The sequence below is a fragment of the Anneissia japonica genome, unplaced genomic scaffold (assembly GCF_011630105.1).
Source record: "Anneissia japonica isolate Jap-2015-1 unplaced genomic scaffold, ASM1163010v1 scaffold9668_len1562885_cov226, whole genome shotgun sequence".
NCBI classification, from domain to species: domain Eukaryota; kingdom Metazoa; phylum Echinodermata; class Crinoidea; order Comatulida; family Comatulidae; genus Anneissia; species Anneissia japonica.
Window position 1 is genome coordinate 78,386 of NW_022711326.1, and position 25,687 is coordinate 104,072.

The following is a 25,687-nucleotide window of genomic DNA, read 5'->3' on the forward strand; positions in this document are numbered from 1 at the left end:
GATAATTAAAGGGGTCATGGGGTGAACCACCTTTAAAGATTTGGGTTATGACACCATCTTTCCAGATGTTTGGAAGATAACCAGATTCAATCCTGCTACCTGGATGAAAGCTGTAACTAGAGAGGGGCTCTGTACTAGGCCTAGGCCTAACTTTATTTAATAATATCTTAGGCTAGAAGTATTGATAATTTGCTATCTAATTGATTATTCAATCAAATCATACTTCTTATTACATTTTAGGCTTTTGCCGATGATAGTCTTAAAAGTATTTATGCAATTTTTATTTAATAGTGACTGTAATAATTGCATGATGTTCACCTCTCACTCACCATTTTGTTCTGTTCTGTAGATTAATTTAAACATTAAATATGTCTGTGGATTCAGCTAATGAGCTTAGTACCAGAATGGTTAACCAGTCATTGAACAATTCAGCTGATGTCAGTAACCAAACTTCAAACAGTTCCACTGCTAGTGAAGTCCTTATTCGGTCCACCCAAGTTCAAGCTCCCAAATCCTCAGGCCTTAATTTACCAACAGATAGAAAGTTAGACACATCAGGAAGCAGCCATTCAAGTACTGGGTCACACCGTGTTCGAATCAAGGCTAAATATCTAAGAGAAGTTCCATCACCATTTAATGCTGAGACAGATATTGTACCAGAGGAAGATTTGAAAGTGCCACCTGCCCTTATAAGAGCTTCCCCAAGAGACCCTACACCTGTTGGCAATAAGCCTGTGCCATTATTAGAACATGCAGTTTCTCATTCTATGTCTTCAGGAAGAGATGTGTATGCACATAAAGGTACCTGTTAAATCTTAGATTATACTTAGGTGAATTAAAAAAATACTATTTCAAAATATGCTGATCAATTATATCAAATTAACTGGAAAAAGTCCTTGCCAGTTAACAAATGTTTAAACAATAACATTCTTTCACTTTTTGCCAGCAAATTTAAAACCTTTTATAGCAAAATGTCAAAATCATTGAATTTTGATTTATTATTATTAAATTAAAGTTGATAATTTGTGTGATTATTTTAAATGATGTTTTTGTCATTAAATTTTATTGTTTAATGTTTAATTTTTTTAACATTTTAACAAGTTTTAGAATAGTATTATACACATTATTGCATACATACAGTGTACAGTGCCATTATATTATACAGTATTGCTGAAATTTCTAATTTTTTAATATTCAGTTTTGGAAAAGCAACAATGTTCCACAATTTTACTATATATTTTTGTGTATTTGTTTTTAACAGGTGAACGTCTTCCTCACTCCACTTTAAAGGTATTGTGATTTTTTTTGTATTGTTTTAAGCCCGGTGCAGACTGTCAAATTTTATTTGAAACATGTGAAATGCCACAGTATGGTCAAGATGACATCACATCATGACTATATATAAGCATATCATGACTATATATGGGCATGCAACTATTTTTTGTCAAAGGAAATATGATAATCTGGACAGCTTACATCTGTTTCTCATTGGAAGTTAATAACTTATTTACCTTTTGAATTATTTGAAACCGTAAATTCAAGTTTTAATAAAATATTTGAGAGGTTTTTTTTGCAGATTTACCACGGATAATTTATCTTATTCAATAATTAAATAAATATGATATGAATTTTACAAATTTTGTATGATTATCTGACTCTTGCAGTTTAAATCTGATTCTGTATTGGTTCAAGGGCAGAGAAATCAACATCAACTATTCCCATCACAGACAAAATCAGATTATGCTGATGTTAAGATAACACAATATAAGACTGGGCAACGTAGGAAGGTTATGCAGGAAAATCTAAAAAAGTAGGTTGTCTATAGCAAAAATCAAATCAAATCGTTCCATTTATGTTGCACCATTCCAACAATCGTTGCTCGTGGCACAGTGGACTAGATGTTGCACTTTTCAATAACTTTCTCCTCCTTTGAGGGTCGCTTCATGACTCTGCAGCCGGCAAACCGGCGAACTTTCATCTGTCCACAACAGGATCCGAGTGAACCAGTCCACCGGGGTAACCCCCTACTTGATTTGAAAGATGTACTGGGTTCTTTAAAGTGCACATGAGCATTTGTGTACACTGGGCCCAAGGTTTATAGTCCTTATCCGATTCATTTTCATCATCTAGTCCTTATTTGCAGTCCTAAAAAATAATTATGATGTAATTCATAATGTACAGTATGTAAAAGTTGCATATTTCTTGTTTCCTTTTATGATTCAAGACAGGACAGCAAAGCCCCAATAAAACGTTACGTCCAGCCGAATTTTGTCAACCCCATGCCTGCCAAGGAAGAACGCGATAATGTGGCAAATATAACCAGTGATGCTACAACAGTAGCAGCAATGACAGCTGCCGCAGTTGCTGCTACAGCTCCATTTCTGAAGGTAACACTTCTTTTTGTAATGCTCTTATTTTAAACATTTTGTTTCATTTCTTTAGGCACGAGCACCAAGAATATGCCAATCAGCGAACTTAATCACTATCCTAAGTGGCTTATCCAATAAACAACAGAGGACTGGATAGAGCAGTACACCTTTGTAACCCCTACTCTTATCGAAGGATGTACTGGGTTCTTTAAAGTGCACATGAGCCAAATGCGTACACTGGGCCTATGGTTTAAAGTCCTTATCCGAGAAGACTTGTTTCATCACCGGAAACATTGGCGAGTGTGCCAATCGAACCAGCACCGATATTATAGCTGAAGGTTACGGTGCCCCTAACTTAATTGCTCGGCCAATCAACTCACCAATAATTGTCTGTGTAGCCAAGCATACCATATATCAGGTTCTGTTTTCTTTGTTTGAAGGCAAAAGAAAAAATTAATTATAATGATAATTTTTTAAGATTTACATAGCACCTTATGTTAAAACAAATAAATATCGATTAGGAATAAAAATACACAAAATCCAATAACAGGACAATTATTCAGAGTTTTTTTGTTATTATTTTATTAGTCACAATCAGACTTAGAAGTGAAGATCAATGGAATACTTGAGAAATTAAACTCAATTAATAGTGATAGACGAGATGCAGAAACGACAGCAGCAAAACAGCCGTTGAAGACTGATGGCGAGGCTGAGAGACGGTTACAAGAACTGGCGGACCTTAGGCTACTACAGATGGAGAAAATACAACAGCAACAGTTAGAATGGCAGGTATGGTAACCACATCAATAAATCAGGCAATCAATCATCAATCTTTTAATCAATCATCTAATCAATCAATCAATCTAGTCAATCAATTACTTTATCAGTTAATAAATAAGTAGATACATCATTCAATATATCAGTTACTGTATTCATCAATCTATCAATAAATCAGTCAATAATTAAATGAACCAGTAAATCAATCATTCAATATACCAGTTATTCATCAATCTGTTAATCTTTCAATTCATTAATAAACCAGTAATTGAATTTATGTGTTTGTCATTTTCACAATTTAATCTCTCAATAAATCCAATAAATTTAAAAGCAAGTGTAAATGTCAAATTGTTATAATTTTCATCAAGACAAGAATGATGTCACATGTGTTCACTGGCGGAGCCAACCCAGATGATTACAGAGGTACCATACAATCCCAACCATCTGGCCTTTCACATTCTAATGGTTACCAAGCCCAAGATGGAACCAATCTGCATCCTAATACCAAGGCACAAACTGGAGCTCACCACAAGGCAGCTAGGTCAGCGGATTACTTAGTACCTGCTAGTCGACCTGAACCACCGGTAGTGAAATACCAATTAGCAACACCAATTCCAGAGGCATCTAAAAAACCAATAATCCGTACTACACATTCGACACAGACATCCCCGCTTGATACCCCAGCCCCAAGGAGAAGACCCCCTCTCCCAATGTCTAAAGATATGCAGCCACGTACAGGTTGGTTGATTATCACATTTTCAATTCATGCTATTATTATTTTATATTTTTATTTTATTTTATTCCTTCCAGCAAACAGTACAACACACAATATAACAAAGACAAGGACGAAAGAAAGAGGGAGACTGAGGAGGAGGAGTAACAGTTGTACAAAAACTACTGTCACTGGAAAGGGTGTGCCCCTCCAACACCAACTTCCTAAACATTAAAAATCACTTATACAAATAGCTATGGAAATATAAGATAATTATAATAAAAATTCAAATATACAAAGTTATCAATTAGACAATACCAAAATCGACATTTAATTGAATTTAAAAAATGTTGGAGTGTAGACAGAAATTCAAACTAACTTTGCTAAGTGTTTTCTACCTCAATTTCTATTATTAATTTTATAATTATTCATAGATCAACTAAATCAGTATAGTCTTAACTGAATAAATCAGCTATATTAATATTTGATTTATTAAATGACATTTTGATAAATTTTAGCAAGATGTTTATGTTATTTGTTTGATGTTTCTTACTTATAAATAGAAACTAAATTAAGAATATAAAGAAGCTCAAGAAGCTTCATGTAATACATTGTTATGGTCTTAATTATCAAATAGTTTCTCTAAAAGGTCGACCTTTATTAGAAGAAATCTTAAGAAAAGATGCAGAGGCCAATGGTTCGAACCAAAATTTGAATGAAACCATGGATGGCAGTTTTCAAGCAGACCACATTAAGCACAAGCAAAGGTAGGCACATTATTCTCAAAATTTTTAGATTTTTTACACATGATTTGATATGATTTATTAAGTATCCCCAACAAGTACAAATGAATTGACATAAAGGACAAGCATATACTGGGGACAACCATGTAACTTTCTGCAAAGGGACTTATTTCCAGAAATGTCCCTGACATCTCATGAAGCTGCAATAGTTATATCTCTGTGCTCACATATGTAATATGTATACAAAGGATATTGTGCACACTGGAAAACCAAGAAAAGGCATGGAATTTGAGTGTTTATATATCAAGAAATGTGACTTGTTATATGTCAAGGGTCATTTTGATCAAGCATGTACTTGAATCTTTAACATAATCTTTGCAAGATAAAACATTAAGTGCTACAAGGAACAAGTCAACAAAGAATATCACCATTGTGTACCTACCAAAAAAAAAAAAATCTTCATTTTTGGGCAAAGTGAAATGAGCCCTCTATAGTCTTGAAATTGTTTACCATGGTGTTTTTTATTGTATCTTGTTATACGTGTACTATAATATCATCTGAATAATATTATTTTTGTTGTTGTTTGTTGATTTTTTTATATATGTATATGAAGCTCTAGAGCATACTCAACAAGCACTCAGATTCATAATTGGAACCTGATGAAGCCAGCCGCTGTTGAAGGCTTATGTAATAAAGCAATTAAAAGCTAATAAATAAAATGGTACCAATGTTTTATTTCACATAGTTTTCATAATTAAATTTATATGTATATTTTATTTATAATAATGAAGATGCAAGTTCCTTTTACTGTGAAATTGAAATTGGGAAAATAATCTGTGGGAATTGAAGCAGCAAACTTAGAGCATTGTTCCGACACTCAGCTAACTTAGCTTAACTGCCTTAGTTGTCAATGTATTACAGGTGTTTTTCTCTTGCTACATGTGTTCTACAAATTTTTCTTTGTTGTGCAGATGGCATATTCAAAACTCTATAATGTCACACAATTCTGTTCTTATGATTTTTTATCCATGTTTCTTATACATTGGGCTTATTTGACTGGATCATTTCGTTGACTACGATTTTTCATTGAGCATTATTTTTATTCGACTGTTTCGAAAATTAACGTAAACCAGAGTGTGTTAATCAGCGTTATCCACGTGACCAAAACAAACATGGCAGATTGGTCAGTTCAACAACACCATTTGCGTTAATATAATTTAGAGTAAATTTCAGAAAATAAAAATTATAATATTTACCCACATGAAGTCAAAAATTAATTGTAGGCTAACAGAATTCAAAAGCTGGATTAAAACATTTTTTTTTTACAAAAAAACCCATACTGCCACAATCCGAAGCAACCTTGATTACACAGCGTGCATCATGGTAACTATGCAGCCATTTTGTTTTGTCAAGTATTTACAAGTTTTCTATTCGACAGGTCGTCTTCGTTAAGTAGGATTTTTCCGCTGCACAGGTGGCCGTGGTTTAACAAAGAATGAGCAGTTGAATACGGCTATTGTGTTGAAGGTTAATTAGTCACAATGTAAAAAAAAATATGTGGAAGATAATTTATTATGAGTACAAAAAAAGCTTGTTATAAAATGTGTCTATTGTCTTTCCATACAATAAGTTAAAAATGGAAGTAGTACAGTGAAACTATCTTTTCTTATTGGGTTCACCTAACGCTTACATTCAGTAGCGTATCTATTAGTCTTGAAATGGGAGAGGGGGGCTGATAGGGGCACAAAGGTGAGGTAGGGAGCTCGAAGATTAGGTTAGGGGTGCTAGCTCGCAAAATAAGGTGATTTGAAGTGATTTATAACTACTTGAACATCATTTTTTCTTTTAGGGGGAGTGGGAGGGCAACTGTATCTTGGGGGAGCGTTCACCTCTGCACACCCCTAGATATGCCCTGCTTACATTATGTTAAACTAATCATGCAGTTTTCAGTTTTGCATGGTAAATAAATTATTCATATTAATTCACTTTTGATAAGGCAGTGTATGGATGGATGGGTGTAAGGAAAACAAAGGCAGTTATTGTTTAATGCTATACAAATTAATACTTTAAAGTTCATTTAAGTTTCTACACTGCCACTTTCAAAATGAACTTGAAAAGTTGTGTTTAAATACTCCTTATTTAAAACGTCTTTATTCTTCTGGAATTTTTAAGCAAGTTTCTATCTTTGAATGAGATTAAAAGTATCCTTTTTATGGTACCAAAATGAAGGTTAATTAGAAGCATAAAAATGTAGGCGTATGAACTTAGGTAATACAGTCCCTTTTGCAGCACCTTTTGCTTATAATTACTCTACAGTATTATTTACGTATCATATTTCATGCAGAGGCTAAATATAGATTGGCAAACAAAAAAAAAAAAACCTGCATTGTCCCAATTTGGATTCAAAGGTAAAATCCCCGATCTATGTTGTATTTATCAACCGGTTTCCTGTTAGTGTACAGTAGCCCCAAAATAAAAAATTGTCCGTGTCAGTAGCAACAATAAGTTTAGAAACAGATTAACAGATTTTAGACATGCCCTACTTCTGTCGCTTCCCTTGTGTATAACTGCAAATCAAGAACTACGCCCCCTACAGTCATCGACTAGATGAATACATCGTATTCGGAAAAACTCGGACCTTCAAAAGTTATTGCAGTAACACGAGACTTTTTCACGTGATGCGTTTGGTTAGCCGGGAAACAAAGTGAACGTTCCATTGCGTGATGGATTTTCAGTGAATTTACCTGTACGCACCCCATCTTCGGTACCAGGAGTACGCTCTGCTGTGACGTCAGACGAAGATTGACTAACTCCATGCTTTAACCACAAATGAACAAAAAAAAAAAAAAAACATCGTAGAAATAGTAGATGATAGGATTTGCATGACTGCACTTCTTGTGCATGTTTTGGCAACCATCTGATTAACGCGCTTGAGGTTTCATTTCACGTGTTAGGAATATCGCGTGAGCAGTCATACACTGTAGTTTTAGAATCCTTCGCCCCTCCCTGCCAACATAATTATTTTCACTTTTTTAAAAATCGAAGGTGTTTATGTATACTCGTTTGATTTACAATGACTGGTAACTTGTTTAGATAACATGCTGTTCTCTCATTTATTTACAAATTCTCAGTTTTTACAGCGTACAGTATATTGATTATTGTTGGAAGAGCTCCAATTTGTGCGTGACTATGAAGAACGTGTTGTTTTTAGAACCACGCATGATCGTCAGGAGGAGTCGGGGGTCAGTCACATTTTACCCTTCAGACGGAATCCATCTGCCGCGCCAACTCGGATTCGTCTGTCCCTCTTCACTATTACTTGATACGTTTACATTTATCTTGAACCTGCAAGCTATATCACCTGCTTCTACCTCTAAACCTTCATGATTTATTAATTTACTGCTCCAACACGTACATTTCGTCTGTGGATAATGCTACTAAAGTTTAAGCAGCAATTTTTTACTATCAACCCTCATTAAGCAAATCAGTAATCCAGAGAGTAAAGTATAATATTTGTGTAAGTTTGCAGGTACTTAAATATGTTGTCACAGGATAATAGCGGGTGCAGGGATTACTGAGGCGGATGCAGGATTTCGCGGTAGGGGGTGCGAGTCCACACAACCTCAGCCCCACCATGGTTGGGGCTGAGGTGGGAACATTTTGAGAATATGGACCGGAAATTGTACTCTATACCTTAAAAAATCTTACTGGTATGTTCATATCAACAGTACCATACAACAATTATTTTTCTTCAAATTAGGGGGTGCGATCGTACTGTCTGCACCCCTCCCTGCATCCGCCCCAGATTTAGGAAAGTGGGAAAAGGATGTGATATAATGTGGTTTTTAACTTTTTTAATGTATATTTTTTCGTAGAGGCCTTGTTATGATTGGTCATTTGTTAAGTTTGGCATTCTGGAAAGGTCTAGTAAGGATCATGGGGCGAAGCATTATTTTTTGGCCTACTTCATCAAGTTGCATCTGGAACGTGAATCCGATTTCACGTTCATTACGTAATTTATTATAGACCTGTCACTTTCGTTCAGTGAGATCCTCCACATGTTTTGCAAAGTACAGGTAGTGTTAAACAGGTCATTATTCTAATTTATTTGGCCGAATAAGTATCAAATTGATTTTTTTTTTTTTTTTTTTTTTGGTAAAGATAAAATATGGACAAGTGATTAACGAGGAGAAAAAAAAAAACACAGCCAGACAGTAAATCTTATTCGTGGATGCGCATACTCGAGACGGTGAGCGACATCACCGATACTATTTCTGCATGATTTTTGAAATGTCAAATATATTCATAGGAAGTAAGTACAGTATTCCAAATGTTACTACCGGTACCAGTTGTGACACGAATATTGGTTAATAAGGTGAATGATTTGGCAAGGAACAGTGACGTGCATTGTAACACTTTGTTCGATATAAGAGTCCGAGACATTATTGTGAATACCGGTAGTGATTCTGGCACTATTTTCCTCTCTTTAGAGCTTATTCTCCTCTAAAAATTATGAAAACTCGCCTAAAGCAACATAGTTGTATTTCAAAGTTTCATTTTTGTATTACTTTTTTTGTTCTAATTTTTAAAGGTCTACTGTGCCTCATTACGTTTTCAAACTTCCGACCAACTTTAACCAATTTTCTTTGTTTGTTCTCTCTCTAATATTCAGAATTTGAAATGGGGTAAAATAAATTGATTGATTGATTGATTGATTGATTGATTGATTGATTGATTGATTGGTTGGTTGATTGTTCATAAATGCAGAACATTTAGTGTTATTTTTTTTAATTCAAGGATTTAAAATTGTCACGATGTCCAACAAAGGACTTCCTGAGAGGAATTATTTAAGACATTTAAACAAGCACTTACTGTAAACATCAATGTTAATAAAATATACGAATGATATCCGTGGATATGGCGTGGTATTACAAGAAACTAATCAAGTTTCCATAAAATCGCTATCGCCTTCAGTTCAGTTTCTTGGCGACGCAGATTGGTCGGTAGAATCGGGGAACCTCCTAATATACCTTTCCGGAGTGTCAATCAAACTTAACAACTGACTAATCAGAACAGCGCTAGGAATACGCACGCGTCTTACAAACATACGTGTTGTCCCACAAACGCAGTTTCGCATATGTTTTAACCATGGACCTATTAATAAGATAATAATATCTTATTAATAGGTCCATGTTTTAACACTGCCGTCTTGTGGGACCTTAACAACAATATCCAAGGGGCGGAGCTTAGCGGAAAGGTCCATTTCAGATGGTTCGTATATTTAAGACTAGGCCCATGTGTATTCCGTCCTTATTTAAATGTTTTAAACAGAATTCCGACAATTAATATTGCTATTGCTTTCTTATATTAGTTTCAGACCTGTTTAATCTATTACAGTAGATTTAACATAGATCTATAAGGATTTATCCTTCTGTTTATGAGCCAACAGAATAAAGTTTAACTCTCTGATAATTCAATCTGTCGGTGACAACCTAGCTATTGCATATCGTAGTACTGTACTGTATTGACTTTGACAATTCGAAAACAAAATCAGTTTTAAAGTTGGTTTTACTAAATTTAGTAGTCGAAATGAAAGGGTATGTTTGCATATTATAGGTACCATATTACCGTATTTATTCGTTTATTCGAGGGAGGCGTTTATTCCAAATGATGCTCCAGAGAGGGCGTTTATTCGAGGGATCCGTTTATTCTAATAATTACGGTACCTGTAATATTGAATTACTGTATAAGAATCTACTAGCAAATGCCTATAGTATTTAGGCGTAACTGTACAAGCGTATGTACGGTACTTTTGAAGTTACTAAGCTTTCAAGTCAAAATATTTTACTTGCTATAAAAGGTATTCCTATTCCTTATTGTTATACTGTAAATCAGCAAAAACTGCTTCAATCTGAATCTCATTGAACGTTGATAACTGAAACCTACGTAAACTTAGCACATTATTAATGTTTAATAATTTTTTAAAAACTTGATCATGGTTCTAACACAGATCAAAAACGCTCATTCCGTGGCCCGGCCGCATGCGACATTTTCATAATCTACTTTATTGTTGATCCACTATTTAATATACTAAATCGCATGAGTTATCGTTGTTGTGATGTTCTTAATGTTATTTTATCGTGGCAAAAATCACGCCCGCGGTCCGGACGTCGTAATCGTAGTAGTAGGCCTTGGCAGCAAGTTAATTCTGTATTCGTCTCGTGTGGCCACTACGCGTCGCTGACGTATGCAATTGTCTCCTGATATGGAAATCTAGCATCTGGCTGCTGGACAGAGTCGTCTCTCCGTCAATCATGGCAAACTTCTCCGTGCGTCAATAATCCATCAGCCACGTACTCATCATCTGACGTCGCAACAGTGACATATATTTCTCTACAATCTAAAGCGAATAGGTTTTCCCGTAATGAAGCCATAATTCGCCTAACGCAGTCTGTCCCGAAATGGAGACATCAGACAGAGAAGAGAACCGGGGTGATAGAGGGAGTTGAAGAACGAAAATACTAAAAAGAAAAAAAATAAAACACCCATTTTTTTAAGTATCTCATGAGGCCTACCCAATATCTCCCCACTTCCTGCAATGAATTATGGTAATTTCAATTTTTGAATACGGTATGCGTCCAAAATACACACACACACACTGTATACAGAAGTAAATATCGCTCGAGTAATTTACAGAACTGTAAAAATTGACCGAATTACATTATCAGTCATAAACTCATGTAGAGTGTACGGTACTGTCTATTTATACTATCCGTACGTACACACACCCACACACACACACACACACACGGCTTTAAACAGTTAGTAGGCCTCATTATGCATATTGATGATGCATCATTGCGTAGCAACCTAAAACCTATTTTACGAACTGTATCATGATCAACTTTACATCCTAATACGCTAAATTTACATTAGGTCTATCCATTTCTTTGTGTTCGCTCTGTTTTTATGTGGTCTACCTTGGGCGGATGCAGGGATTTGGTGGTAGGGGGTGCGAGAATATGGACCTCTAGGTGCCGGAAATTGCACTCTAATACCTTAAAAATCTTGCCGGTAAGTCATATCAACAATAAAATACAACAATTATTTTTCTTAGTACAATTTAGAGGGGTTTGCACGTCTGCAACACCCCCCCCCCTCCCGCATCCGCCCAGTCTACTAAGTGACAGTCCTTTCACAAATTAAACATACGAACAAGATGTTTATAAACTAAGCCTAATTATGAATCGTAGGGAGTTGCGTTTTTTTTCGGTGGTGAGAAAAAACCTGTTAATGTTAAGGGTGATAAACATAGGACCCCATGGGATTGGAAAATGACGAGCGCCTACGCGTGGAGGTTTTGCGGCAAAATCTTTCGCTTCGCGCGATATAAACATGATGTCTCCATGATATAACGTAGACCTCATTTGACCAATCGACTTCAATAAATCAATAATTGCTATTCTCCAGTGGTGGCGCCAGCAGGGAGGGTGGGGGATTCCCGTCAGACAGGCCTGGACGCCCTGTCGTCCGACGCACGCCAGGTCGTCGGATCAAAAATTTCTTTAAAAATAACTTCCCTATTAAAATAACGTTATTTTGATTGCCAGTCAATATTATATTGTGGTCTAAACGTCTCTGACCATACTAGGCCATAAAAACTCTCCCGGTGAACCAACCCTACCAGGGATTATTCCAGGTCGTTGACCGAGGCTTCGCCGACCCCTTGGTTTGAACCCCTCGGTCGGACATATCGAACCCCTTGTCAGCAAATTTCTGGCGCCACCGGTGGTTCTCTTATTTGAGTCTGTAACAAGTGGTGTATCAAGGAGTTTTAAATGTGGAGAAGATTGGGGTGAGGGAGTAGGGGAGATGATTAGTGAGGCACTAGCTCGCAAAATATGGTGGTATGGGGTGATTTTTGTCTACATGAGCATGATTTTGTTTTGTGGATTATAAAATACAAGAAAAACTTAATTGTACAAAATAAATTCAAATTTGCTGGATATTATACGGTACTCCTCACTTTAAAATTACTTCGGCCTATTTCTTTTTAGCAACTAGGCCCCATTTAGTTCACGCTAAAAATATATCTATGGCAACGCGATTATTTCATATTTCAAATATCGGTCACCGTGTTGGATTTGGATAGTAACGAGTTTGTAAATTAGAAAACGCCGCGTGTATGTGTAACATAATGCCACTATCGGCGAGTAATTTAGGTATGAATTAGCTAGCCTGAAATTAGCATTATCGTGAACGAAACTCAATACGGACATTAAAAGCTGCCTCGGTACACACGAGTTGAGACGCGGGCAATGCAGACGAGTCATTTTTCCATGTATTGCTGCAGATTCCAAGGAAAATTAACAACTCCAGATTTGACATAATTTTCAAAACAATTCACCTAATTCAAATTACTTTCTATTTGCGAGTATTTATAAATAACCCGGTTACCGAGATAGAATATACCAATAGCTTACTAATATTCATCGTATTCATTAATTTGTTATTTATAATTAATAATATTATAGGCCTACTTTATATTGTTTGTCTAATTTTATTACAATTAATCGGCACTAATACAATTTTATACATCGCCATGCACGCGATAGGCCGACTTTGATCACAGTATGCAATAATGGGACCTTTCCGCTAAACCCCGCCCCTTGGATACTGTTGCTAAGGTCCCACAAAGTGACAAGATTCAACGTGCGTTTGTGAACTTGGGACAACACGTGCGTTTGTGAGACGCGCGCCTTCTCTTGGCGCTGTTCTGATTAGTCAGTTGCTTATTTTGATTGACACTCCGAAAAGGTCTATTACAGTTCTAAAGGCACGGGGTTTTATATTCCCCGGGAAGTCATGTGTCTTACGCAACCATAATGACAATGACGAAAGCAATAATTTTCAATCAATCTATATAGGAGGAATTAACCTATGTATGCAACAGAACATTTTTGGAGCTGAGACAACATGCGCGATGGCTGAATAGTTTTCCAGCCCTCGTGTCGCATATGATTGGTACATTGTTTGTTTTGCCCAGATTCGCGACATTAGTAGGCTATTAGATTTAAATGCCAATTTATGACGTCATAGGCCTATTGTGTGATAACAAATTTTAATCACAGTGAATAGCGTACAGGAGTACCGTATCTTGATATAAAGTACCGTAGCTTATTTTGTGATCTAAACACCTTTGTACTAGCTTTGAAAACACATTGATTTCGAGTCGGCATAATTCTATGCCCGTTAAAACTTCATACTGTGCTCTTTAATTAGTATTAAGAGTTTTCCAAAATCACAACATAAATGAAGTCATAGTTTACCGACTTCGCTTCTTTATGTTTCGGAATGCCTCTAATATAATAGCTACAGCGGCGGATCCAGAGATGTCCAAAAAGGGGGGGTGCGAAATTTGGGCCGATCGAGACAACAATGACCAAGGGGTTCCGGGGGCATGCCCCCGCGAAATTTTTGTGTTCTAGACGCCCGAAAATAACATTTGAGGCATTGTGGGCTATCATTTTTTTCTTTTTCTTTAGGATTTTTTCCTTTTTTTTTTTTTTTCTTTTTTTACCTCCCAAAAAGGGGGGCAAAAGGGGGGGGGGGGGCCGGGCTCCCTCTAAATCCGCCCCTGAGCTAACGCTATTATTCAGGCGAAAGCCGACTGATTCTACGTGCATGCGCATAAAAACGCAGGAAAGTTGGCTAAGTACGTCTTGCGTCATACTTTGCGATTTTAAAGCGCTGACTATAATACGTTCGTTAACAACTACAGTATGGAAGATTTAAATGTACCGATATTATAGGCCCACACATTAATATCCGTAGTTTAAAGTGAAGTGTAAACGGTTATGACTCAAGTTAATATCTTGTCACATATTCCCGATCCCGTCGTTTGAGTGTTTGGGACGTCACGGTAATATATCGCGACCGATATCCGTGGTTGTTTGTTTATAAGAATCGTCTGTGACGCAGCTAATCATCGCTGATTTGTTATTGCGATGAGCGGCCTTTCCATGAAGTCAACACTCGAAGAAAGGTTAATAGTAATACACAAATCCACATTGATTTCTTCATCATAATAATTAAAATATGCAGCAATAATTGTTGTGCTTGGTTTATTTGGCAATTATATTACATTTATTACTGTATAATATTAGGCCTATATAGCTTATTTGTCACGGCAAGTCGGAAAGTACTGCGTCTACCTACGTCATATGAAACGCGCTGCCAATAACACGTCCCCGATAGTGACATTTCCCCGGTAGTGACACGTCCCCGATAGTGACACGTCCTAGTTCAACCAAATTGCCTCCAGATATACTCATAGAATGTCTAATACTACACACTTTTTGCGCATTTCGTCTCCTTTCAATCGCTGCCTTTTGACATTTTAGTACTGACGAACAAGCAGAACTGTTATAGTAGTAGGCCTACGGCTATACGTCTCTTCATCAGCTTAGCTACGCATGCTCCACTCCGTTATGATACTTATCACTCCCCTCTTTAGCTACCGGTATTCATTTGTTTTGGTACACCCATGTTGATGCGATTATTATTATTATTATTATTATTATTATTATTATTATTATTATTATTATTATTATTATTATTATTATTTTTATCGTTATCATTATTTATTATGTAATTAGTAGAATTTATTATTGTTGTTGCTATTATTATTATTAATTGTTATGTATTTTCTTATTGTTTCTATTTGTTCAGTATAAGAACCGCCTCTACGTTTTTACGTTTTACAAATAGCTCTCATTTTTCATATAAAAACAATTTGTTCTTATTTTCTTTTTTTATAACTCATCCACTAACTTGTTAATCTCCATTTTCAGAATGTAATTGACATTTTTGCTTAAACGTGCGTGCTTGTGGGATATGCGCGTTTTTTGGATATTAATTAACACGTTCTGATAGATCAATTGTTAAAAATCTCTGGAAAACCAAATACAGTGTAAGCATGGAGAAACAAGTACCGGTACTGATTTTGGCAAGATTTAAACCAAAACCCTGGGATTTGAAGGCTGGGAGCTACAGTTCCAATCGCATGTCATCATCAAGGTCTAATAGCATGATATTATTACGCTATTAGAGCATGTTGTTGTATACTCAGTTAATGCTGCCACAGTATTATGGATAAGTAATCTTGAGATCAAAATCAACATTAATTATTTTGTTTTCGTGCATTACTTGTCCTCGTTGCTTCGGCGAGGTAACGACCGCGAATTATGTTGCCCAACAATTGCATGCCTGTTGTTTAAACAAACTAACCGCAATAATCCCTTTTTGTACAAATTTCTTTGGAATTATTTGCGCAAGTGGTATTTGGGAGTTATTGGTAAGGGTATAGCTGTCGGTGGTGACGTGAGTGTCTATGCTTTTAAAGTGTATCCCGGTTACAGATATTGTTAAATAAATAAGTATATCGCCTATATAATAAGTACACGCCATGATGTTTTTTTCTTGATGGGAATTTGAAGAGAAATGGTTTTAAGTTCTTTCACCCCTGAATTAATTTAATGTAACATGAATATTTAACTTCTCACACCAATCGCAAATCCACTTACTTCAAGTCGTCTTCTTCCATATTATTTGAATATATTAATAATATTAATAATGAACAATTGTAATAGGCCTTTATACGACCGACATATTACAATTGTTCATTATTAATAATATTAATAATGAACAATTGTAATATGTCGGTCGTATAAAGGCCTCCTCTCTTGGCATTTACCGCCTGAACATCATCGATTTTGCTTACAGCAGTGTGATCTATCTAATCACATACATATTTGCATGAAGCTCGAGGCTAGTTGTTAGAAGTAGGAATGTTGATCCCACTGGAATATTGTCGAGTTCATTACTTTTCAATGTTACGTTATCCATCTTCCGTTGCAAGTCTCCTGTCGTGACGTCATGACGATCATTTAAAGAATTGCTTGAAGCCGTTCGACGATAGGATTACCTGCAGAATCCAAAGATATTGTAACATGCAGTAACGAAATAACAATTTTTCACTGTCATGATAAAGAGGCTATATTATAAAAAAAATAATGTCGAGTAATATAGGCCTATTGTTCATATAATTGCTGTTAATATCATTAATATAATATTATGTTTATTACTATATTATGTTGTTGTTATTATTATTGTTAGGCCTATTATTATTATTATTATTATTTATTATTATTATTATTATGTTACTAAAACCTACCTTAAGGGGAAATTAAACAATGGAAAAATTAGTGAACAATTACGTTAAGGGGAAAATAACATGACGTTAAAGGGAAAATAACACAAAAGGTAATCCTCCGATTTAGATAAATTACTATTATTATTACTATTATTATTATTATTATTATTATTATTATTATTATTATTCCGTATCATTTACATTATTAACGTCAAACAGTGGCAGGCCCCAATTAATAACGGATCTCAAGCATTTAAAAATGCTTGAATCCGCTGTCCTGGTAACTGAAATGAATCAAATATAAATTTAAAGAAAAATAGAATTATACAGTACAGTACGGTAACATTACAGTATTTTATTTTGTACTATTACATTTATATTATTATCAAATTTAACATTTAACATGCGAGCAGAGGTACCGTATGTGTGAGGTGTTGTATTCTATCGCGATCGTATGGGTTGCGGTGGTAGCGTAAGATCTTCCCCGACAGGGGTGCTGGTACCTCTAACAGGTGGTTATGTACACCGCACAGGGGCCTCTTAACTTGCATGGTTTCTATCAAATTATCGTTTTATAAATAAAGAAAACCATAATCAACACAATTTGGGGTGGGGGAGGCTTTCGCGATAGGGGGTGGAGTCCTTATCGAGGAGCTTGGACCCCCTTGTCGGGGAGCTGAACCCCTCGTCAGAGAATTCCTGGCGTGCGTGTCGCTCCTGCATACGCATTAAAAATACGACATTTTAAAATAAAACATACAACTGTTACCCAAGTCGCCTCTATGCTTCCACACGTTTCAAATGTTCATTTTTGTGAGGAAAAACAATTTGACTAGTACAGTTAATTGAGTACAACAAGTGAGCCCAAACAGGACACAGTACCGTAATCAGTATCAGTATCGTAAAAGTCATCGTTGTCATAATTTGACCTAGATAATTTACCTTGCTTGCGTTTCTGTAGTCGTGGTCGTGCGCTCTGTTGACTACGTGGAGATTCGCGAATCAAGCTAGATTATCGGTTCGATTGAGCTAAAGGCCCAACACGTGTTTCGAATTTGAACTGTACGGTCATTTAACTTAGGCCTTAATACTACTAAACTAAAAATACTATCATCGATATCGAAACTAGTTTGCTGTGTAATCGTGCAATGGTTATTTGCGCGCATTTTTATTTTTAGAAAGCAATCTAAGCGCATGCTCAATGTGTTGCTCAGAAATTATAATTGAACATAAACGCATGTTATCAAAGACTGATTTGTGCGCACTTGTTATGCATACAAAACCAACGGCTGCACGACCTTAACGTTAACGGATGACGTCATAATTTATTCATCTTGCGTTGCAGAGTATGTTAATTTCAGTATTTTACGTGCTCGACAAACGTTAGTTACGGGTTTGCGCATGCGTATTTCGATTTGTTTACAAAAGGGGCGGAGTTATCGCGTTGCACGTTTGGTACTAACGTTAAAGTTAAGGTTAACGTCGTGCGGCGAAAACTACCTAATGTCTACGTACTTACGTGGGGACCACAGCAACAACGAAGATGCGTGGTTTAGCTGGAAGGTCGTTGTAGATCTCATATCGTTCCATCTCCTATTAATATCCAACAGTAGGGAGCTTCCGATTTGTGCGACGACGACGCGACGCTAAAACGGAACCACTCATGCGTGACCGTCATACTTCAGCGTCCAACGTTCTCTGCATACGTAGATTTAGCCAAATTGCGTTCCAAAATCTACTAGACGAGGTGCCCTTAACGTTCTCGCATGCGCAGATGACTTTTAGTGACATCATTACGTTCTACGTCCTACCGTCGTCGTGTAATCAAAAGCTCCCTATTACTTAACCGCTGCGCATACTTTCTTTCTTTCTCAATCATAATGCATGCCAAAATATTAAGCTAACTTCTCGCTTCACCTCATCCTTTGTTTCTTTAAAGAGAATGTAGGCCTATTAATGTTTAAATGGTCATAGTTTATTAAAAAGAAAGGGAAAAAAACACAAACCGCACCCTTTCACATTCCCCCGGGGATTGAATAGTGAGTTTGCATTTTAGTTCCAAAGTGTAATCATAACATTCGTCAGCAATTTGTAGGATTTTTCTAAACGAGTAAGTCATGACATGCAAATGTTGAAAATTGAACACAACGTTCAAATGGAAAATGAATAACGTACAGTAAATGAAACTCCATCCCCTTGGGACTAGTGTGGAGAGACAGTACAAGGTCAATGACGGAAGTGAAAAGCGCTCCTAGAGCATCTGTCGAGATGTATCCGCCGAGAACGGGTCTGCTTAGCTGAGATAACACCCCGCAAGCTTACTTTCAACTAAATCGGATTGACATGAACTACGTGGTCTCCGTGACCTACTCAGTTGTAGCTAATTACTTCGTAGGGTGTATTGAAGCCTTCTAGTTACTCGTGAATTGTCAGCAATGGAATTGACATTTCCGGAGCGTCAATTAAACTTGTGCCAAGAATACGCGTGTTCCCCACAAACGCACGTGCCCACGTATGTTTTAACAACAATATCCAAGAGGCGGGGCTTAACGGAAAGGTCTATTTATCCCATGGTATAGTTTCCTGTTAGTTAAGGATGTTCTATTCGCTCTACATTGGCTTACATATGTAGTGTGAAAAAATATATCTTGTTTTGTTTTGTTTTCTGCCTGTTGTTTGCAAGATAACGCAAAAACTAAGGAATGTATCATCATTAAATTTAGTAGAATGGTACATAATAATCTAAAAGAGATGATTCACTGTTGGGAATGAAAGGTCAAGGTCACGGAAATTCGATTTATTTTTTCCACCCTCGAAGCAAAAGAAAATAAACGGCTACGTATTGTTCGGTATTCAGGCACAGGGCAGAATGAATGTTCTTAACTTAACTGTAGACCACAATCCCTCCCCTCGATGTACACAGTGCTGTGCCCTATCTCTGATACAAACCGGATATGACGTTTATCTTGTACCTGAGATAAATTAGTACAGTATTAGCATCCTTGGCCTCTGTGTCGTATGGAAACAGAGTCACTGTAATCGCTATTGACACGTGATGACAGTACATAACAGTACAGTTTATAATTCCCATCGCCAGATTCATAATCAGTTCAGTTGAGGTCACCTGTGACGTAATCACGTGGATTTAGGGAGGAGTTACCGCACCGTCATCATTCTTATTCACTTCTGTTGTTTACGAACAACTAGGCCTGATAAATTAACCGCTTATGTTGTGAAAGCAGGCGTTTCATGTGAAAGTAAAACCACACTCCACTTCATCAAAACAATTGTGTTGTTCGATCGTAGCCGACATTTTATATAACGGGCTCATTGTCTTTTCGAACGATTGCACATTGATTGCATGGTGTGCGGGACATTTCATTGAAACATCCTGGAAATACAGTAGTGCAAATTCATTTTAACACCTGATTTGTACGTCTTTTCGGTCTTAAATGGCTTCGTAGTAGTAGAACAATTGAGCTCTATTAACAGTCGTCAATTGTAGAAACACAAAGCTATAGAAGTTAAAACACATGAAAATAGTGTAGAATGCGTATATGTATGACGTATATGGAATATGGCCTAATTTACATACCTTATTAATTGGAACGGAATACATTGCGTTGAATATAACGTGTTATTATGTGTGTATAAATACATTTATGATAACAAGATGAATTTGCTATTACTAAGCAATACAGTTCACATACTGTACTGCAACATATAGGCCGTCTCTTATACACATCTAGATGTGTATAAGAGACAGTGCTCAATGTGTTGCTCAGAAATTATAATTGAACATAAACGCATGTTATCAAAGACTGATTTGTGCGCACTTGTTATGCATACAAAACCAACGGCTGCACGACCTTAACGTTAACGGATGAACAAACATTCCAGATGCACCCCTGACAATCTATATGCCTAAACATTAATTAATATTATATTCATTGTCTATGCATGGACCTATTAATAAATATTAATCATATTAATAGGTTCATGGTCTAATTACTGTACCATACGTTTGGGGAGCGCTGCAATATTTGCGGTACCTGCAAATATGAATAAGGAATCGTAACAGAAAAGAATAATCTAAAAAAAAGGACTGTTTTTCTATTTAACCGTTTTGCGCCACAAAATTTCCCCATCCAGTCTCTATTGTTCAGTAATATCAACATGTCACGCTTCAGCGAGGATGAAAACGAAGATTGTATTGTAATCTTGTACTGCGCATCGAAAGCAGTCACTGCTTGTGGTGACTCAGCTCAATAAAGTCACGTGTTTGTTAAGTGTTTACGTATCCGATATCCGCTATTGCTGTCGAGGTCAGTCATACATTCCACCGCTACACACGTCATGCAATGTAGTATGCAATGTCATCAGCGTGTCCCTCTCAACAGTGACGCATGTTGAATGCCAGTCCTTTCCGCTCGTATCCAAGTGGATTAACTGTCAGTCATCGGACTCAGTACGCAGGCGTAGAACCAGTTCGCAGCTAAGCGAGAGCAGGAAGTGTAATTTCCACCAATACTTTCACCGCCACGTAGTGCTTCGCTTGAATAACACAATCTGTTTTGAACTTTCGACTGAATTCGGAATGAGGCGGAGGTAAATGTAGCGAGTGCCCTTGTATGTCTAAATCCGTCTGACTGTTGTATTGTGCTATCGGACTGTGACTAGTGATGTACGCGGCGAGAATGCACCGCCAACATTGCTACCTGTGTGATCTACCGCGAATGCCATGGGCTATGATACATGATTTTTCCGAACCAGTGTGTCGTGGTTGTGTAAATTATGAAGGCCCTGATCGTATCGAGCCAGTTATTGATGTGGCTAGGCAAATGAAACGCTCGCATCTGTTTTATCAGGATAGTAAACCGTCAGTTAAGAATGGACAGCCAACTGTGGTAAGTGTGCCGTCTCGACCAACTACACTGCATGAAAGTAGTAATGTGAATCATGTAGAACCGTCCCCTCGCCAGCCACCGTCGTCGCTAGCAGGGGCTATACACCTTGACCGCTATCAAATACACGAACACCCACGACCGAGAACTGTCCAACAGATTCATGAAATGTCGTTAGCCCAGTCGAGGGTGGTTAGTTCTGGTATGCCGTCATTTCACAGCCATGAAGATAATCATGAAATGGCAACCAGACGAACGCCGACTGGAGGACCAACGAGTCACCCAACACCAAATTTAATACGGCAACTTATACCGCCGCCGGGATTCCCACCGGCATTTCTACCGAGTCACCCGATTACACCATCTGGTCTTGTCACTACACCGTCAGCTAAACGAAGTTTGTCAGACAGAGATAGAGAGGAGAAATGCAGCCCATCTGACAACCCAGATCGTATCAGTGGCCCTGTGTGTATAGAGGACTGTAGTCAAAAACCAACGCCAGTGAGACAGGCAATAGCAACACTTTCAAATTGTACACCTTTTGGAGTTCGTTTTAAAAAGGATCATTCCTTGAAAGGCCGTGTTTTTGCATTTGATGCTCTTTATAAACAAGGAAATGAATACGAACTCAAACTATATATAGAATACCCTACAGGGTCTGGAAATATATATGCCAGTGCGTCTGGAGTAGCAAAGCAAATGTACCACGATTCGCCGAAAGAATACGGCAAAGGTATTTCATCAGGATTTAAATATTTGGAATATGAGAAGAAGCATGGATCTGGCGATTGGCGGGCCATTGGTGATATACTATCCGAGCCTGTACGATTATTTAAAGAACAAGTGAATGTTGAAATGTTACCACAGCCGTATATCGACGCGAGCTGTCCAATGCCACCAATAATTACGACAACGTCAATGAGAACAATGCCACCAAAACTGAAAAAGAGGAAAACCTCCCCAAGCCCCGAATCAGAGACTGGCCCGAAGCATGTTGATGATGCTCCACGTTTACCCTCGTGGATTCCCTCCCAAACTCCAGAGATTTCTAAGCGGCCATCAACAATACCTTTAGGCTCGGTTCCACCTAGTTCAACGTCGGTATCGCCGTTGAGTAATCCAACATCAAGCTCTCCTCCAGCCTCTGCAAGTTCGTCACAAGGGGGGCCATCACCAATGGCCTCTTTGATATCAGTTACTGACAACTTGGTGCAAAATACTCCAGCAAGCTCTCCAATGAAATCTGGTCTCTCTGCCCCATCAACCACTGCATTGCAAGTTGGGACGCCGAGTGGCGATAAAAATCCCATTTTGGTGTCACCAAACCAGCCTGGAGTAACACAGCGACGTGGAATATATCGAGGCCAAGACCCTAGCATCTCGTCTAACAACAACGGTGTGCCTGATTCTTCTGTACCTACCAGTGTTCTGCGATGCACTCTGTGTCATGAACGTTTAGAAGATACTCATTTTGTTCAGTGTCCATCTGTGTCAGGACACAAATTCTGCTTCCCTTGCTCCCGGGATAGCATCAAGAAACAAGGAGCTGGCTCTGAAGTGTATTGTCCTGGTGGTCAGAAGTGCCCACTTGTCGGGACAAACACCCCATGGGCCTTTATGCAAGGTGAAATAGCGACTATTCTTGGCGAGTCACCCGTCGTCAAAGTGAAAAGAGAAAAGGACTCTTAGACACTATTGTACGAATGCGAATATTATGAATAGTTAAATAATATTGTTGCCTTAAGACCATTGTTTCATCAACTTATGGAAATGGATGTAGGCCTAAATCATTGACATTATTCATTTTTATCGATTTAAAACGTGGATTTGCGAACAACGAGACCGTTATGGATTTGTAGTCCATTTTTAGTAGCCAGATTGCTAACTACTCATATATTTCATTGGCTTTTCATATGCTAATGAGCTGTTTCGTAATAATATTACAGAAATGACTGTGCAGACTGAAGTGTAACAATGTAAATATTATGTACAGTTTTAAATATAGATGAATTTCAGTGACTTTCAAACGGGAGAATTGCAACAATGATATAGAAAATTTCAAGAATATTTCAAAGAAATATTTTTAATGCAGCTTTTATTAATTAACCAGAAAAATGTACGTACCGTATTTTTGCTTATATGATACTATAAGATGCAGATCTCTTGAGATTTATTAGTTAGTCAAGCAAATTTTATTATTTTTTTTTAATAAACTTCCCGAGTATCATTATTTGTCGAAGTATGTAATCGGTGGTGATTGAATAAATCGTTTACCGAAGTTTCGTGCAAACACGATATTTCTCTGTTATTGTTCAACCATCGGTTAACTGTGTGGGTTTATATGTTAGGGGATTTATAAAGCAAGGACACTCTTTTTAAAAAGTAGAAGTAGACAGAAGCCATACAAAATGGAACACGAACACCGTATGTTCGTGCAGCATACCAAATAAATTGCAAATCCCCCATGGGCTTGCCTTTGTTATAGCCTCAACGGAATCTAGGCATTTATCGGATGTGTTTTCGGTGCATGTCGGCCATGTCTGGAGGCAACAGCAATCTTTTTTTGGAAGGGGGCCAACTCGTGATAAGGAAGTAATTATATAGTCAATAACCTTTTCGCTAAACGCGTTATAGATATTTTTAGACGCGTAGTGCATGATGGGATAGAATTCCAGCGGATAAATGACTCATGGATTGATTGATAGGACGTGATGAAGAAGGTCGTTCGGAATTGATTTTGCCTGTTCTTGAGCTTTTGGTCAAAATCATTTTGGTCTGACGTATTATAGCCTGAAAATGATATCCACATCGTGAATAGCATAACAGACCAAATCGCCCTTGTTATTAAAACCTCATTGGCGTAATACATGATAATGCTGTGAAAGCCGCATAATAACTCATTAATGAAGCACTGTAAACTTGACGGGTTTCTAGTAGTAGAATAAGGAACAATACTGATTTGATTTATACTGAGTGCATACATGTCTGCTAGTTTTGATTTCCGCACAAATTAAAGAGGCAATTGAGTAACCGTCATCGAATCAAAATACAATATAACCAAGATGTTCGATTCGCGCGCTTTTAACTTTTCGCGCTATTAACTTTTCGCGCTATAATACTTAGGCTTAATAATAACATCATGAACAGTACTTTACAACTGTTATTTATAATGAAATATACTTGAAGTTGAAAATTTAAAATTGTTTACAGATACCAACCACCTCTGCAAAATCTATTGTTCTAAAAATCCCATTTTTTTTTTCATTTTTCTGAATTTGTCCCAGTATACATTTTTAAAATTATTTTTTGGCATAGGACTATCCGTTTTTGTTTTTTTTTCTATCTATCGCTTATTCATTTTTAAAAACATATGGATCTAGGTTTCTTTTCATGTAGTTTGCAATTAGATCTACTGTACAGCCTTAAAGATATCTTGAGTTGAAAAGTTCTTAAAACCAATGATCACAAATTCCGTGCTTGAGCGACTGCCGTCTGCCTGGATACGATGATTTATTCATCGCAAAACAACATGAATTTGACACTCAGGACATAGCCCTCAAAAATGTCAAATGACTGATAGATGACAGTCAGCGAAACTGTGCTAAAGTTAAAGTAAATATAGCGTTTGTTTTACCTCCACGGTTTAAAGGTGTACAATAGCCTACCGCCAACGGTGAAATCCGGAAAACTAGATAGTCTTCCATTTTAAAATGATGAAATAATAACGTTTTCCAATGATACCGAGTTTTGGAAAGTTCACGCTGATTTACAATAGATTCGATTTTACGAAAAAATGGTCACCAGTAATGAACTATTTTAGTAAATTGAAAGGTGCAGCAATTTGCAAAGATAATGAACAGTATTTTTTTATCTTTTCATTCATTTATTATTATGTTTCAACACTATTATATTTAAACACACTTGTTATGTAAATGAGGAAAGTGTCACCTCGTTCTAGTCAATTATAC

General features: G+C 37.0%; 2 protein-coding genes across 3 annotated transcripts; both read left to right on the forward strand.

Moving 5' to 3' along the window:
- The first annotated feature begins 373 nt into the window (after window positions 1–373).
- Window positions 374–9,281, forward strand: LOC117107351 (protein TALPID3-like). Of its 2 annotated transcripts, none has more exons than XM_033249000.1 (8): window positions 374–801; window positions 1,262–1,290; window positions 1,665–1,810; window positions 2,225–2,387; window positions 2,958–3,158; window positions 3,515–3,884; window positions 4,496–4,625; window positions 8,763–9,281. In XM_033249000.1, exons 1-8 carry the CDS (start codon window positions 405–407, stop codon window positions 8,764–8,766), a joined length of 1,440 nt encoding a protein of 479 aa, XP_033104891.1. In that variant the 5' UTR covers window positions 374–404; the 3' UTR covers window positions 8,767–9,281. The 2 variants fall into 2 exon arrangements, with proteins under 2 accessions (XP_033104891.1, XP_033104892.1); XM_033249001.1 differs by having other exon boundaries at window positions 4,508–4,625.
- An 11,867-nt stretch (window positions 9,282–21,148) lies between these two features.
- On the forward strand, window positions 21,149–24,011 carry LOC117107397 (probable E3 ubiquitin-protein ligase IRF2BPL). The gene has a single exon (XM_033249068.1). The coding sequence runs from the start codon at window positions 21,498–21,500 to the stop codon at window positions 23,406–23,408; it is 1,911 nt and encodes a 636-aa protein (XP_033104959.1). The 5' UTR covers window positions 21,149–21,497; the 3' UTR covers window positions 23,409–24,011.
- Window positions 24,012–25,687: the final 1,676 nt, after the last annotated feature.